The sequence below is a fragment of the Rhea americana genome, unplaced genomic scaffold (genome assembly GCF_003343005.1).
Source record: "Rhea americana isolate MKP2758 unplaced genomic scaffold, rheAme1 scaffold_119, whole genome shotgun sequence".
NCBI lineage: Eukaryota > Metazoa > Chordata > Aves > Rheiformes > Rheidae > Rhea > Rhea americana.
Genome location: NW_028185250.1, coordinates 2,700,403 through 2,716,215, shown reverse-complemented (window position 1 = coordinate 2,716,215; position 15,813 = coordinate 2,700,403). Strand labels below are relative to the sequence as shown.

General features: G+C 41.4%; 1 protein-coding gene across 6 annotated transcripts in view; it reads right to left on the bottom strand.

Moving 5' to 3' along the window:
- Nucleotides 1-15,813, bottom strand: part of DAAM2 (dishevelled associated activator of morphogenesis 2) — a 212,589-nt gene that overhangs the window by 117,709 nt on the left and 79,067 nt on the right. For all 6 annotated transcript variants that reach the window (XM_085320666.1, XM_085320657.1, XM_085320692.1 and 3 more), the window contains one exon: nucleotides 10,668-10,870. In XM_085320666.1, coding sequence (XP_085176792.1) covers nucleotides 10,668-10,841 — 174 coding nt within the window. In that variant the 5' untranslated portion in view covers nucleotides 10,842-10,870. The remainder of the gene's footprint in view (nucleotides 1-10,667; nucleotides 10,871-15,813) is intronic.

Genomic DNA, 15,813 nt, shown 5'->3' with positions numbered 1-15,813 from the left:
GTGGGGGAAAAAAAAAGCAGTTCCTCCCATCAAGTTTAAAGACTTGGCTGTTTAAAGAAAAAAAAAGTACCTAGCATTGAAAGCTCTGGGTGAGTGGTGTTTCAGTGCCAGGTGGAAAGCATCTGTCTGTACTTCCTCTGAACAAAACATGTCAAAGGCAGACTAACTGGGGAGGCAGCCCAGTGCAATGAGTGATAGAAAAAGCCCCTTCAGACRCCTGCCTTCCATACACTGCTCCCCTCTGGTTCTGAAAGGCTAAACAGAAGGGCCACTCATTTTCTGCATTTGGTGACACCAAAAGTTCCCCCTCACCAGTGCAGAGGAAGGTGCCAGACAATTATAGACTTAAAAATGCAGCACTCTAAAAAGGTGCTACTCTATCTACTCAGCCACATCTGTAGCATCCTGTCCTCCTAGACTTCCAAGTCCTGATGATCAGGCACATGACAAGCAAGGAAGGCCATTTTCCTCCGGCAACAAAGGAGCCATCCCAGGTTACGTTAACAGGTCCCCTGAATGGTAAGCAACCTTAAGCATGTTTGAAGACACCTTCCATCTACAGAAAGACACAGAGGCATGACACACAACTATACATCCTTCCCCCTGCCCTTCTTCAGACTATACTATAATACCACCTGAACAATGATTATATCTGATATAAATCGTTGTTAGATGAGTAGATACAGAAACTAATTATAGTCAATACATTACACAGACAATCCTTCCCAATTGTCATTCACTTCTTGATTCAATTATCTTATTTTGTCCAGAGTTGTTTGTTCTCCTAAATCCCAGCTATATGTTATCTCAGTAGGGTTAACTCCTTCCGCTCCAACATGACTGAAGCCCTTCCTCTTGCAATTTCTCCTTAGCAGCAGAAAAATTCACTGCTGTCGCAGCTTAAGCTGCTACTTTTACAATAATGACYGAACTGCCTGAAGTGCTCCATTTTGTTCTTTATGTTGTCATTTACAAACATTCTACATGAATTTTGTTACGAATTTGATAGGGTTTCATCACCACCAGGATCTTGCTCTCCTTTCTTGTCCAAATCATACGTTCTACAACATCTCAGAAACAGACATCTGCCATTCAACCTCCCCTCATCAACATGTAACTTTGAGCCCTAAAAGTGTAGCCATAAGATCACTTTCTTGGCCTATGGTTTGTCCCATGCCAGCTGCCTCCTTGCACCACTTCCTGCTGTCCCTTCAGCACCACAGCTGTTCCATTCATTGCACCTTCTCCTTTACTGCTTTGAAAAGCTTTTTCCTTCCTTATTACAATCTCCTGCCTGGTGACAATCCAGCCATCATGCTCCATCTATGATGTACTATCTTCCTCTGCCATTTCTCCCAGATGCATCTCCAAGTGGTCGCTTCTTATGTCAGATGATCTTTCTGATACGGTCAACAAAAGTTCTTCACAAGTCTCACAGTAAAGCAAAAACCTCTGCAGAGCAACGTATCCCTGGACAATCTGATATCTGTGAACAAAAACCTTTTTAACTACACAGGTACTCTGGTCACACCCTCAGCTTCCTCACGTCATAATCTAGCACAAAAGCCCAGATCTGTATTTGCATTTGTTTATACAACTCTACTGATTCTCAGGTATAGAGTGTAAGAACTGTTCTTATGGCTCCCATTTCATGCTTCTCTCAGAGCATCTAGGTCTAACACACCTACAGCAAAGCCATTGATACTTTTCTCACATAATTGGTCAGGGAATTGTGAGCTGCCAACCAGCTGCATCGACTCAAAGGAAGCCTAGAGAGAGAAATAGGTGCTGGTGCTGCTCCCAGTGCCACAAGCCTGTCTCTATCACATGACTTTGTATGTATGTGTGTGTCTGTCACATAAAGTGAGACTTGTTTCTGCCACAAAATGTAGCATCTCACACATCAGGACTTGAGTAGCTCTAGAAAGCTGCTTGTAGTGCTGCATGCATTAGAACTTGGGACCTGCACATGTGTACTGCTCATGCGACATGAGTAAAGCCTGACATCTGACATTATGAAAAATCTTTCTTTGAAGAGCAGAGTCTCTAAAAAGAAAAAGTTATCCTAGATATGCACAGTCTTGGACTAAAGAATAGAATAGAATGGATAGCTTTTGCCTTTCTAGCTTTACTCTTCTAATTGCTTCAGAAATCTTAAACCACTCAGTGCTTTTGCCATGGTTATAATATAAGACAAGTGCATGCAAATGCATGAAAAACATTAATCAGCCAACTACAAACTAACCCAAGAGAAAGGAAAGTTTTTGTGGCCTGGCTCCTCTCAGCTACAAAAGCAGTCTGCTGCCTCAAAGGTTTGTGATTTCTGTCTTCAGACACAGTGCCTTCTAGTCACTTCGTGATGTTAAGCCCTATTCCCAGATGCCAGCCGCTGGTCCTATCTAGTGTCAGACAAATCCTACTTAGTCTCATAATTAGTATTTTCTTACAGTTTCCACTGGCACATTCTCATTAAGTGCAAGAAAGAAAGCAATAACTGGGATAGGGAGTCTCCACTGGGCTGAGGCCAGTAAAGTCTCTTGGTTTCCTGGAATGAGAGCTCATTGCACGCAAATCAAAATGAGGGACAGATCTTGCCTGCATTTTGCACCACACAACCTTCCTGACTAATTAGGAACAATCATTCTGTACAGCAAACTACAGAGGGGAGGGACACAGGGGACGGAAGAACCACACTTTAGGTGCAATACAGCACAGAGGCACTTTGAAAATAAAATTGCAGAGAAGTCTGTACTGATCAATGATTCAAAGCCACAAGCCTCTCAGAGGTGCAGTCTGAAATTTTGGTTTATATATCCATGCCAGGGAAGTGACACAGAAATTAAATCTCTGTATTGAAAACAATCCAAGAAGAGGATAGAATAACTGATAACTTGAAACTGAAATCCTTGAATCTTGGCATCATATCTGAATCTAAATATGATTAAATACTGTTATCAGTACACAAGAGATGAGTTTGGGGGCTTAAGGTGAGGACTTATATTTTGAAGTCAGAAATTTTCAGAGAGAAACCAAGGACTAAACAAGATATTGAAATGAAGCAGCTGAGAGGCAGAACCAGGATCTCTGTGTATCTTTCCCCCAGCCCCCTTGTAACTCTTCTGGGGAACAACTGAGGTCTTTGGACTCCAGGCCTGTCACCAAGCACAGAGAAATAGAGAAATATGTGTCCTCTCACACATGTATATAAACTACTGTCTAAGGCAGTTGATACTCACAAGAAAGTCCACAATGGTGGCAACTCTCTCTCTTTACTTAAATACTCTTTCTGGTTGCAGAGTCAAAGAAAGGCCTCATGAACACTGCCACAGCTAGACTTGGCAAGCATGAGTGGGATTAGTGATATATGGGAGTATTTATTCAATGTGGTGAAGCCTAATTTTCATCTGAGGTTTATGTTGTATCTATTATATTAAATACCCTGCATGGAAGAGCTAAGCATGAAAGGAACTTGCTACTTCCAAGCCCCTGTTTGCAGTGGGAACTGCTACTACAGTTATTTAGGTTTGGATCTCATCTCTCTCTGGCTCTTAATGAAGGTGTTTTATCCAGTATGTGTCATATTGGTGCCTTGCTCATGAACTGTTTTACTTTCCGACAAAATAAATAAAATATTTCAGATCATTCTATGCTGCACCATAATCTCTTTCAAAACAGATTTACTTGTTTTTCTTTCTCCCCTCTACTCTTTCTCTCCTCTAGGAATCATAGAATCATAGAATCAGTAAAGTTGGAAGGGACCTCTGGAGATCATCTAGTCCAATCCCCCTACTCAAGCAGGGGCACCTAGAGCATGTTAGACAGGGTTGCATCCAGGCGGGCCTTGAAGATCTCCAGAGAAGGAGACTCCACAGCCTCTCTGGGCAACCTGTGCCAGTGCTCTGTCATTCTCACAGGGAAGAAATTCCCCCTCATGGTCAGGCAGAACTTCCTGTGGTTCAATTTCTGCCCATTGCCTCTTGTCCTGTCACACGGGACAAATGGAAAGAGTTTGTCCCTGTTCCCTTGACACCCTCCCTTCAGGTACTTTTACACATTGATAAGATCCCCCCTCAGTCTTCTCTTCCCCAGGCTGAAGAGGCCCAGCTCTCGCAGCCGTTCCTCATAGGGCAGGTGCTCCAGCCCTCTGATCATCTTTGTAGCCCTACGCTGGCCCCTCTCCAGTAACTCCATGTCTCTCTTGTACTGGGGGGCCCAGAACTGGATGCAGTACTCATAGTCAACTTGTCATCCACCAGCACTCCCAAGTCTGCTCTCCAGCATGTCAGTCCCCAGCTTGCACTGGTGCACAGGGGTAATCCTCACCAGGCGCAGGACTCTGCACTTGCCCTTGTTGAACCTCAGGAGGTTCCTCTCCACCCAACTCTCCAGCCTGTCCAGGCCTCTCTGAATGGCAGCACAGCCCTCAGGTGTGTCAGTCACTTCTCCCAGCTTGGTATCATCAGCAAACTAGAGAGATTATATTTAGTGAATTTTATTCTCTATGAAGGTACAAAAGCAACAGATGTGGACACATGTCCCCAAGTAAGCACATAACTGAGTTTTTCTTCCAAATCTCCTGTTAATGAGTGTTTTATCCTATGCTAATGGATATTTGACCCTGTAGCTCTCCTGATCCTTTGTCTCTGTCCTCAGGCAGGTAGCAAGGATGCCAATTGTGCCAACGACCTCTCATGTACTGAGAGAAGATTGACCAACTCATTTCACATTCTTCAATATTCTGTCACTAAAGTGCTGACAGCTAGCAGCCTGGCAGGTTAAAATATCAAGACAGTGCAGCAAACAGTGTGATGGCAAYAAACATAAGATTAATTCCAAAGTTTTGTTTCAGAACAAGATGAAGACATTGATTTCTTAGGAGGAGATTAGCTAAAGAGTGGTAAAAATGAAGCAGGAGGCATGTGGTGGGAGGGGACAGTTCTTAAAAAAAAAAATCAAGAGTCTCAGATGCAGTAAAGTAACAGGGATCTTGCTCTAAGTCTCCTCCACCCTAAAGTGGCACATAGCTTAAAAGGGCTAGTCAGAATTACAGAAATTCTCTGGACACTGAGAGGTCCCCAAGTTGCTATCTCTGCTATTTGGACTTTCAGGCCATGTCTCCTCCTTATGTTTTTCCCCTTAATGAGTCACAAACCGTTGAAAAGATAAGGAATCCCCTTTGTGTGCCTGCACAGGAGCTCCTCCACACTGTTCTCATTCCAAGGAGCCTAGAGGAGAAGGAATCAACATGATCCTCATTTTCTTTCTTCTTTTTATTGCCATAGCCACTGCTTTGGCTGAGTGCATAGCTGCTCCTTTCAGCTAGATCTCTGCATAGCTCATCTTTAATTCAGAAACTAGGCCAACTCTGATGCCACAGATACCATTACTAAGTGTTACAGGATGAGAGGTAACAAGACAAGGGATTAGTTGAATTTAGGGTGATGACAGAAAGAGACATAGTTCCATGTTCTTGTGGTTATTGTTGCAGAGAGTTGCAGACAGAAACCAAAGTTAAGTTTTCAATCATGATTCTAGCATAGGCTAGAATCAAGATGCTTGATCCCAAGGGAGGGACAGAGACCTTGATTCAGCATTTGGTTTCATCTTCATTTCATTGCACACAAGCAATGATACACAGGACAAAACATTTCCAGTGGTCTCACTGTTCAGGACCACATAGAAGTAGGATCAGTGTGTTTCTTCTCTAATGCAGAGACAAAAAAAGCTGGAGTTTCTCAATACGGTCAGAAAACTAGATCTCTTCACACACATGCACACACACATTCGCACGCAGAAAGACGATGTTGTCTCACCCAAGCAACAGCCTACCCCTTTCAAAAACTAAAGAACAATGAGATCTCATACGATGCTGCCATTTCAATGGATGAGAAGCAGTAGAAAGACAAGCCACAAGAAATGCTGGGTAATTCTGAAGTTTTCAAATATAGGGAGTTCAAAACTCTACATTTTTCCTTTACTGTTATTAACGTAACTTAAGGGGTACTGTTAGTGACACATTTAGTGACAAGTCTAAATTTTAGTTTTGAAAAGCCTGAGAGGCTTGTAAATAGGAATACGGATAAAGAGCTCCTGTGAATTTATGAAGTCAAACCCCATTATCTTGGGACCCAGAGAAAACAAACAAACAAACAAACAAATCAACCCTCACCAGATTCAAGTGCAAGAGAAACAAACCAAGACTAGAGAATTTCATCAAYGTCCTTGCTGAGCTAAATACAGGAATGCTTCAAAGGTAGACAGGACTAAGAGGAGATAAAGGCAAGCAGTGCAAGAATCTAATGTGGTGTAGGTAACTCAGGTAAGGATATTATTATTCAATCTTACAGACTGTAATAATATAATCAACTTTGAAAAGGGCAAGTCAGTAGACAGTTCCATTTCTTCTCATGGACTTTCCATCCTAAAATAGATTATGTTGAATTCTACCTTCTCAAACACCATATCCATCCCAACACAGCCACTAACAAAAGAAACAAAACAAAAGTAGTAGTATATGCTCTTCACGMTTCTTTTTGGTCTGTACTAGTATTCCTTACATTTTTCTGCTTTCTCTGATTTTTCAGGATTTACAGTTACCCTTCTTAGCATGGTCCCATTTGAGATCACGTTGCTGATGTAAGAGAGATCTAGACGCTGACATATTTAATATCAAGCTGCCCACCATCTTCATGAGAAAGATCTCAAAACTTCACATATTGAATGAAAGAATCAGAATCCACTGGCAAGAACACACCACTTCTAATAGAGAACAAGGACTTGGAGAAGCTGTTTCATGAAAAAAAGAAATCCCCTGGCCTTGGAATAGTTCTTCCAGAGTCTTCTGCAGTTCCTGTTCAGTCAATAAATCTGCACAAAGGAAAACACATGTGCTTAGTACTGTCATTTTTGCCAGCAGGCACAAAACCAGCTTGGCAGCCACTGACTAGACCACCGACTGCAGCAGCACTTCACTACATGGTAGTATACACACTGCCAGCTGGGAAGACAGACAGAGGAAAAGAAGAAGGGGAGCTGGCTAGAGGGCCATGATGGTCATGTAAGGCCAGTTTTACTATTTATGAGGCAGAGGGCCATTCCACACAGCCCTCCTGCTGCATAGGGCTTCTTTCCTCACCTGTCTTTTTAAAGAGAGACTCAGAAGCCTTCTCTCTTTCACTTGAGAGCATGAAAGGGGCAAGCCTTGGACTCATCCACATTTGTTTGCTTTGTTTCTTGAACATCTAGACTTCTGACAAGGATTTATCCACATTGTTACTGCATTAGCTCCAAGTCAATCACTACCAGTGGATGGCTTGCTAGCTAATATGACTTCACCTCTTGTCTTAGCCCAAACAATATCAGAGCCAATCATCCTGAGCCATAGTCTTTACTCAGACCTGCTCTCTGCCTATGCTTCCACTGAAATAAAACAAAGTTGAATTAGCCCATATCAGGAGTAAGTCCTTCTGCTTCCATTTTCTAACTGAGGAAACAAGGCTTCAACCGTAACATCCAGCTTTATGGTCAGAAATGCGGGGAATCCATACTAGAAAAGGTTCTCTGGTTGAGCTGTCTATGGAGCAGATATTTCAGCTGAGATCAGCATCAACTTGTCCATTGACAAACACTACCTTGGTAAGAGTCCAGTCAGGGCTGCCATTCTCTATTGGGTCGTCTAGGTCCATCTCCCACACAAAGCACCCTATACAAATACACCTGACTCAGCTTGGAGTCTGCACAGGCAACTTTCCAAGCTGGGAAGGGATATTACAACTCCATCACAAATAAAGGATCTCAACATATTCTTAATTCCTAATCTCCTGCTTTTGCAAAATGGACACCTCCAAAATCACTTTTTATGCTATTAACTTGAAGACAACAAGAACAAGAAAAGATGTTCTGCTGACCCTCAAAGTGTCCATTTGCCTCAGAAAGACAGGTGGAAACATGCTAGATATTTACCATACCGGAAAACTCATCACAAGGGAGGCTCTTCCAGAACAGCTACGCTTAGCTTTTCTTGTCATTAACTCCTATGTGGGACAATGCCCCAGATTTTAACTGCAACAAGGGGAAAATAGGGCTTTTAAAAACGCATTCACACACAGCACTATGTTTCATTACACCCTTTGCAGAGCAGATGGCAAGATAAGGCTATACCCTCTGGGCCTGCCCCAGGCAACTAACACAAATGCTTTTCTCATTACAGCTCTCAGATGATGTTGGTGTCATCATTTCACTTGGGGATTTGGGTCAAAAGGCTTTACACTCAAATCTGTTTTTTATATAGTACAAATGCATCCAGACTAGACCCTAAYGGATAAGCAGTGGGGAAGCTAGTACACAGCACAGAGTGCTCTCAGGCACTTCCAGGTCGCTGATTTACACTCACGCATTTACAGATTGAATCTTTCTAATCCAATTAAAATCTCATTTGAGCTGTCAATACAAATGTAGCCTGTTTTATTTTAGTGTCTCATAGAACATGTATTAATCTGGAACTGTGGACAAACCAGTCCTTCTGGGCAAATTCTACATTCTGCCAGCCTTGTTTCTATCCCAGGTTCTCCCACTCATAAAAACTTTACTATTGTCATGTTACCCGCTTATACAGGAACTCCTCTGGACATATATGACCATCTTATCTGAGTGCTTTATAAAATATGTGATGTACATCATTAACCTTCTGAAAAATAGCAAGTTTCTCTTCCAGCACACTTATGTAATGATGGCTAGGGTACTATCATTAAATATATGAACATGAATTTGATCTATTTTTATTTCAATAGCTTCATTTATTTGAAATATATATGCCAGTTACAGGCTGTCAGCACATTTAGTAAGTTATAGCACAGACCAACAACTCAAACTTCTGGGGCCAAAAATTTCTGCAGATCATCATGTACACTTGTCATTAAATTTTGTGCTGAAAACATTATAAATCATACTCTTTAATAGACTTCCATAGGGCAGCTGTGAACTATTTTGCCATAAGCACATGGAACAGCCACATATGCCAGGCATAAACTAAAAAGTTAAAAGAACCCTAAACACCACCACAAATTCTCAAACTCCCCATAGGAACTGATCCTCTTCTCAGTAAGCAAAGCCCAGTGGCAATATAAACAGTTCTTTTCTTATGACCYCAAAATGAGCAGGTTCAAGTTTTAGCAAGCCAAATTCAGGAGAAAAGCATGTTGGCGACATTCTCAGGAAAGCTGGATTTAATGCTTCAACAGATCTTGGTATTGGAGAGAGATGATCTTTTATACAGCCATTAATACTTCATGTAAAAAACAATACTTACAGAACATCTAGAAATAAACTGTCAGTGGAGCAGATTACAGATTATGTTCATACCCAAGAGGAATACATGTCACCAAGCAGAATTCCCTAGAGTCAGCCAGCTGCACTTCCCAAAAGGAATAAAATTAGTTTCATATAGGAGGCAAATGAACTTAAATACAGACCAGGATTTTGTGAGCCACCTCCCTAAGAAGAGATTCGCCATCCGCTAGTTAGTCAGAAATGAATAAAATCCCTTCCTTCTTTGGCATCTCCTATTCCTCCTGAAACAGTTGCAAGTGTTATTGAATCCTTCTTACGTCCCTGCCACAGGATACATGCAAACCCTAAAACTTTTCACAAGTTCTTGGGTAGACGAAAGGAGTTAACAGAAGATAAATCCATACTAGTTACTGAGTACCCAGAGAGCAACTTTGGCTGAGGAAATCCTTGAGCTACAAACTTTTAGAAGGAGCAAGAATATTTGGGAAAGGACCACTCTAGGCTCATTTCCCATATTCATCCTCAGGCAGCAGCTTTTTTATCACAGTTTGAAATAGGAGCCTGGGCTGGATGGCCAGACTATTGATCTGGTATACTGTAGCTGTCCCTATGTTCACCTCTACCTGTAAACCCAAGTTATATAGTTACTTTTATTGCTATAGCACTGAAAAGCCTTACCAATGGACAAGAACTGACTGGGCTAATGTTATACAAGTGCAATATACGAAGATTGCTGGCAAACCCCTCTAAATAAGACATCTAACATTCTTCTTTGCTATTCCTCATCTCAGTAGCACAATCTCAGGTACATGTACACTCACACACACCTCATTTTACATAACTCCAAACCGTAGAGAGATAATGAGACACCTAATGAACTGYATCACAGGAGCATCACCTTTATGTTGGAGACTCCAGAACTAGTACAGTCTTGTAATTTCTCTGTGTTTTGCATACATGCCAAAATATGARTGCAAAGATAGCAAAGCCAATTAATGCCAAACACGAACAGTAACCGCCTGCTACTGCTAATCCACATTTACTGAAAAAAACAAGCAACAAAGTTCATCTAGAAAAACTCCTCCTTTTCCTGCTTGTGGCTGTTGCTGCAACAACACCATTTCATGGGTCAAAGGCAATTGACAGACAAAATATAATTAGCCTGATCACTTGATTCTTATATCTCACCAGCAGAATATTACTGAACAACAGAACAGTATAGTCCTTATCTTATAAACAGGCAAACCCCAAGATTTTCCACTGTACGACATTACATAGTAGATTTTATCCTAAAGTTGTTAACCAGAAATTGACCTTCATCTTTGAAAGGGGGAATTCATCTGCCCCCTAAAATTATCAACATGCCAGGAGAAACTTACCACAAGTTCTGAGAATCTGGCATTGAGCTCCTCTGCTGGTGGGATTGGGACAGAAAACTCAAGGAATTGGAGGGGGTTATTGTCTTTAAGATTGATTTCTGGGAGGTCACTACCCCCAAAACAACAAAGAAACCCCAACGCATGACGATTCCTCTTACGCGGAGCCATGGTCATGGTGTACGATGCTATCTTCTGATCATGTTCTACAGGAAAAAAAACAAAAACAAAAGAAAACAAAAGATAAACAAGACTCCACTGGATCTGTACAGCTCTTTGCAGTTACAATGGTTATTGCTCATATAAAGACAAGAGGAGGACAGAAAGATTTGAGATACAAAGGAGCAAAATAAATGCTCAAGCTGAACAAGGTAGCTGAGTTTTAACATAATATCAACATGTTCTTGTATGGCAATATAGCATCACTCCTCCCAGAATTTTTGAAAGACTTAACAAATGCAGTGTAGGATTTCTCAGCAGCTGGATTTAACAGTGACACTCAGTAGTTAGGATTGAATACTACTATTGAACACTAATATTTCCTCTTCTCTCACTACAACAGGAAACAAAGTATCCAAAGTAAAAAGCATATACTGGAGAATTTACCCAGAAAAAAGGAAGAATTCCCCAAAGACATTCCATTTGATCACAATAAAACCAATGATGAAACAACTAAGTGGAAATCAAATTTTCACCACTCTGAGTCAGACCTCCAGCACTAACTTACTCCTTAATGATCGGACTAGCTCAGTAGGCTATCACATTTTCAAATATACTTTACTAGTTTGGGTTGTTTTATGAATCCAAGGGAGAAACTGCACTGTATTAACGCATGTTTTCAGATTTACATTTAAGCTGCCAGATCCAGTCTTGACAGGACCCAGGCTTGAAGGGCTCTGGTATCTGGATTGTAAAGCCGACAAGAGAAGGCCCAAAGGAGGCACTGGAAAGTGACTGATTTCACCATACAACACCGTTTGTGAACAGCCCATCCAAACAGGAAGTCTCCTGCCAGCACTTTGAAAGGAGGGATCTGTGCAGTCCACAGAGAGCTGCATATTTTGCCCTTTTAAGGGACTTGTTGTTTGACAGCTCAGGGGCTTATTTGTGTTATATTTTTAAGGGCTTCATTTTTTCACTCAATCTGCAGAATAAGCCATATCCTTACAGAGTAAATAATTAAAGCCTGTTGTGAAGCCAAGCTCCCCAGGCACAAGGCAGGGGGAGCAGCAAGGGAGGCAGCAGGTGAAGGTAGCCACAGGATGCTGGACGCTGTATCAGCAGCAACACAGCTGAACTTTGTCATCAGAGTGCCTGTTGCAACTTCGCCCTAACTTGCCCCACAAAGCTTTGGCCTGTTTGCTTGCCAGAACAAGGCTGCTTTAAGCTCTCATAGAGCATAAGTGAGAAAAGCACTTTTGTGACAGCAGTTGCATAGTGGGACTCAATGCACTGCATCCAGCTAGAAGCTCTCCAGGGACATTTTGTGTAGGAATGCAAACACGTTGCTTAAAAAAATACACCACCCAATCTCCCTGCAGCACTGTGTGTTGGGCAGGAATSACCCGCCCTACTTTGCAGCTGATCTTAATGTACCTAGCACCTTTGCTTTTGCACTGGAGGTCGTAAGGGCAACTCTCAGGCAGCTGGAAGGAAAAGAACAAACTCAGGTGAGCTGGTACCATGCACTGCCCTCCTGGCACGCCCACTTTCCTTTGCTCTCTGTGCCAGGTCTGCAAGGGGCGGTATATCTCAGCAGGACTCGGTAGGGCAGGGTGAGGCTGGCTTCAAAAGTACATTTGTTAAGATCACTGGATTCTAACTAGGAGATGCCAAAGGCCAACTTAACCCTGAAACCTAGCGCCTTGACACTGGTCTAGCTAGAAAAAGCAAAATGCCCTCAGATCTCACATGATATGTTCACGCAAACTTCTGTTTCTTCTCCCTGAAGCAGATTCTTTAAAAAAWTTCACAAGAGAACCTCAGAAGAAGTTGACCTTGTTCACTGGAGACCATCTTCTCAGGGACTACTCCAAGTGCAATGTCCGTTATGACAAGTTGGCCATGGATAAGGTTAGAACTCATTATTCTGACATAACATCATCTTGGAAGGAACCCAAATCAATGAATCAAATTTGATTTAAATCCAGTATAAACTACATTTGCATCAATTCAGTTGCAACCAAATTCTGGCCTGCTGTCTAGAGACTTCCTCACTAACCATCAAAGGACACGAACATCTGGGGTACGGAGACTGAATCGTATTTGGAAAAATTGTTTGAGACATCACAGTGATAGGACCGTAACATCCTCTATTATGAGCTTGGACCAAGACTTCAGTTAGCATTTTGTCATAAAAAGGCACCCTACCAGGAAATGAGAAGTACCACATGGCTGGATATGAAGGCCAGCATTTTCTACAGAGTAGGCACTGTCCTGGTCAGGGCAGCAAAGGCTGCTGACATTTCATCATTCAACTTTCATCTTAAGCATCTTAATATCAGCTAGTGCTTGTTCCCTTGGTGTTTTTATGATACAGGCATCATCTGCTGTGATCCATACATAAGTCACTCAATAAAGTTACTCAGTTTTTATTATTCTGCAAAAGCATACAGAGCTCACATGAGCAGAAACCTCACAAAGTAAGGCCTTTTACAGTGCCTTGTTCCATTGCACAATCCTTACTCTAACACTGGCATTTTCCAGGTCCACCTCTAAGTGACATGCAGCAAATCCATACTGACACAAAGAGGTAACATGGCATTTCTGTAATGCTGCAACACTGTAATTGTAGACAGGAGAGGTGTCTAGATGGATTTAAAATACAAACAGTTCAAGACTGATGGAGAAGAATCTAGCACAGGTATTTCAGGATTGAATCTATGAATGAAGGAGTGATATTTCTGAATGGGAGTACTGCCTTTTTAAGTTACATTGTTTATATTATTTAAAAAATAATTACATTTCCTTGATCTCTGGCAGGAGAAATGGTTAAAAAAAAAGAAGAAAAAAAAAAGAAAGTCTCTCAAGAATCAAAATTTGTGAAAGTGCTTCCAAGGTKGGAGGAGGAGAAAAGGCAATAGAGAGCAAATGCTGAAACGAACACTTTCCATTTTTCTGAAATGGAAACTGGTAATATAGGTATCATAAAAAAAAAGTCTTAAAACCTTATGAAAGTAAGCACAGAAGTAATTTTTTTTCCTAATGAAAGATTTATTGCCTTTCAATTTCTTAAAGGTAAGACAATTGTAAAATATATATACATATAAATATACATATATATATATATATATAAAAGAATAAATGTGCAGTTATCCACTTCTAAACAGCTCCAGTGAGAATCAGTGGGAAATCTCTCCAGAGGAATCCTGCTRTTAAATTTAACTCCCTCCCACAGCTCTTCTTGGCTGCACCATCTTACCCTTTTGCACAGCACAGACAACTTGCTGTTAGTTAAACAGCTAACTGCACACCATCTCCTCATAGCTAACCCTCTCCTGCTTCCCAGCCCCATCTATAGTTCGGCTCAGGTCAGGAGTTTGCCAAAGATCTAATTATAACAATGTCCTCTTCCTCTGACAGGGAGTACGTGTTCATATCTAAACCACTTGGCCCAGTGACCAAAYTTAATTAACCTAATGCAATTTCTCCAAGACTTATCAGAAAATTCAGCCACACGTGATAGGATCCAGTCTAACTGCACGCAAGGATCCTCTTTCAATTGCAAGTTCTAAATCCTTTATTCAGTCTCTCTCTCTCTCTTTCTCTCTCTCTTCATTCTCTTCTCAGAAATTATATTTTTCAATACAAAAAGAGGCAGCATTCCACAACRAGTAAGACATGTGAAACAACCGTGTCAGAAGCTCTCCTGTGTAARAGGCCAGTTATCACAGTTTGTCCTGTACCTCAACGCAGTGAACAGTCATGGCACAACTAAAGTAAAATAGAGAAAACRCTTCTGAATCCATGAACTTTAATAGAAGAGAACTGTACGGTTTAACTGAACACATGCAGTCCTGCAAAACTGGTTTTCAGCATGAGAAAGCACTCATAGAAAACGTTGATGTATTCACCTCCAAACCTGAACCTCTACTAACTCTCAACAGGCACGAAACTCCAGTGGGTGCAGCCAACAGTCTGATCTAGGTGAAAAGCATAGATCGTACATCTGATACAGAATCACCGTCCACACTGGTTGGTTATAGCAGGACAACAGCAGACAAAAACGAACAAACAAACAAGACACAATACTTCAGTTTCCCTAGGAAATCTTCATCTTTCTCTATGGCAGGATGRAACATATAAATTTGAGGTAATGCAAAACTTGAAAGAAATCTGAATTCAGACTATCTTGGAACAGAAGTCATCCCTCCCTCTCCAAATCCAAAYGAAATCTCTGTGTTACTCAACCGATAAACAACAAACCTTCAGAATTTCTTGGCATTAGAATAGCTTCCTTAACCTTCACTTACAGGATGGTGAAATGGAGAGAATAAGCACCATGTTCGAAATCGTGGAAATAGACGCACTGGGTAAAGCTGAACAGCTCTTTTCTCCTAACCTTTTGATCAGTTCCCTGGATCATGTTGCTTCTCCAGAACATAGATGGTGAAACTGTAAGCATCATGGTATGTTCCAAGCACCATGGGAGCTTTCCATATATGCCACATATAATGTGACAGATGTTAGATACAATATTAGGCAATTGCAGCATGGGYGTAAGGGGAGGCAAGCAATCTATTCGTCACATCTGGAGTAGTAACCCAATTCTTTTAATTTGGATTTTTCACAAGATAAGGAGTTTCCTTGTTTCTAGGGCATGAAATATTAACAAAATAACCAGCCCTTAAGTTGGTTAGCCTACCTTAAACATTAAGTTAAAACTATTCTTTCAGGAAGGCCAGTAGTACTTCCTGAAAAACACACCTGCAAYTGTGTTGAACGAAAAGCATCAGACCCAAACAATATGGATCAATAGACCACAGGAAAAAAAACTCTGGAAAGCAATAGGGCCTCATGCAGCAACAGCCCTTTAGCTCTGGGAGTCGCTACCTACAGTTAATAGTCCCATCAGAGAGGAAAGTAAGATGTAACATCAGATGGAGCATAAGAGACCTTTTCCCTTCTGAAATATCACTTCRGAGCTCTT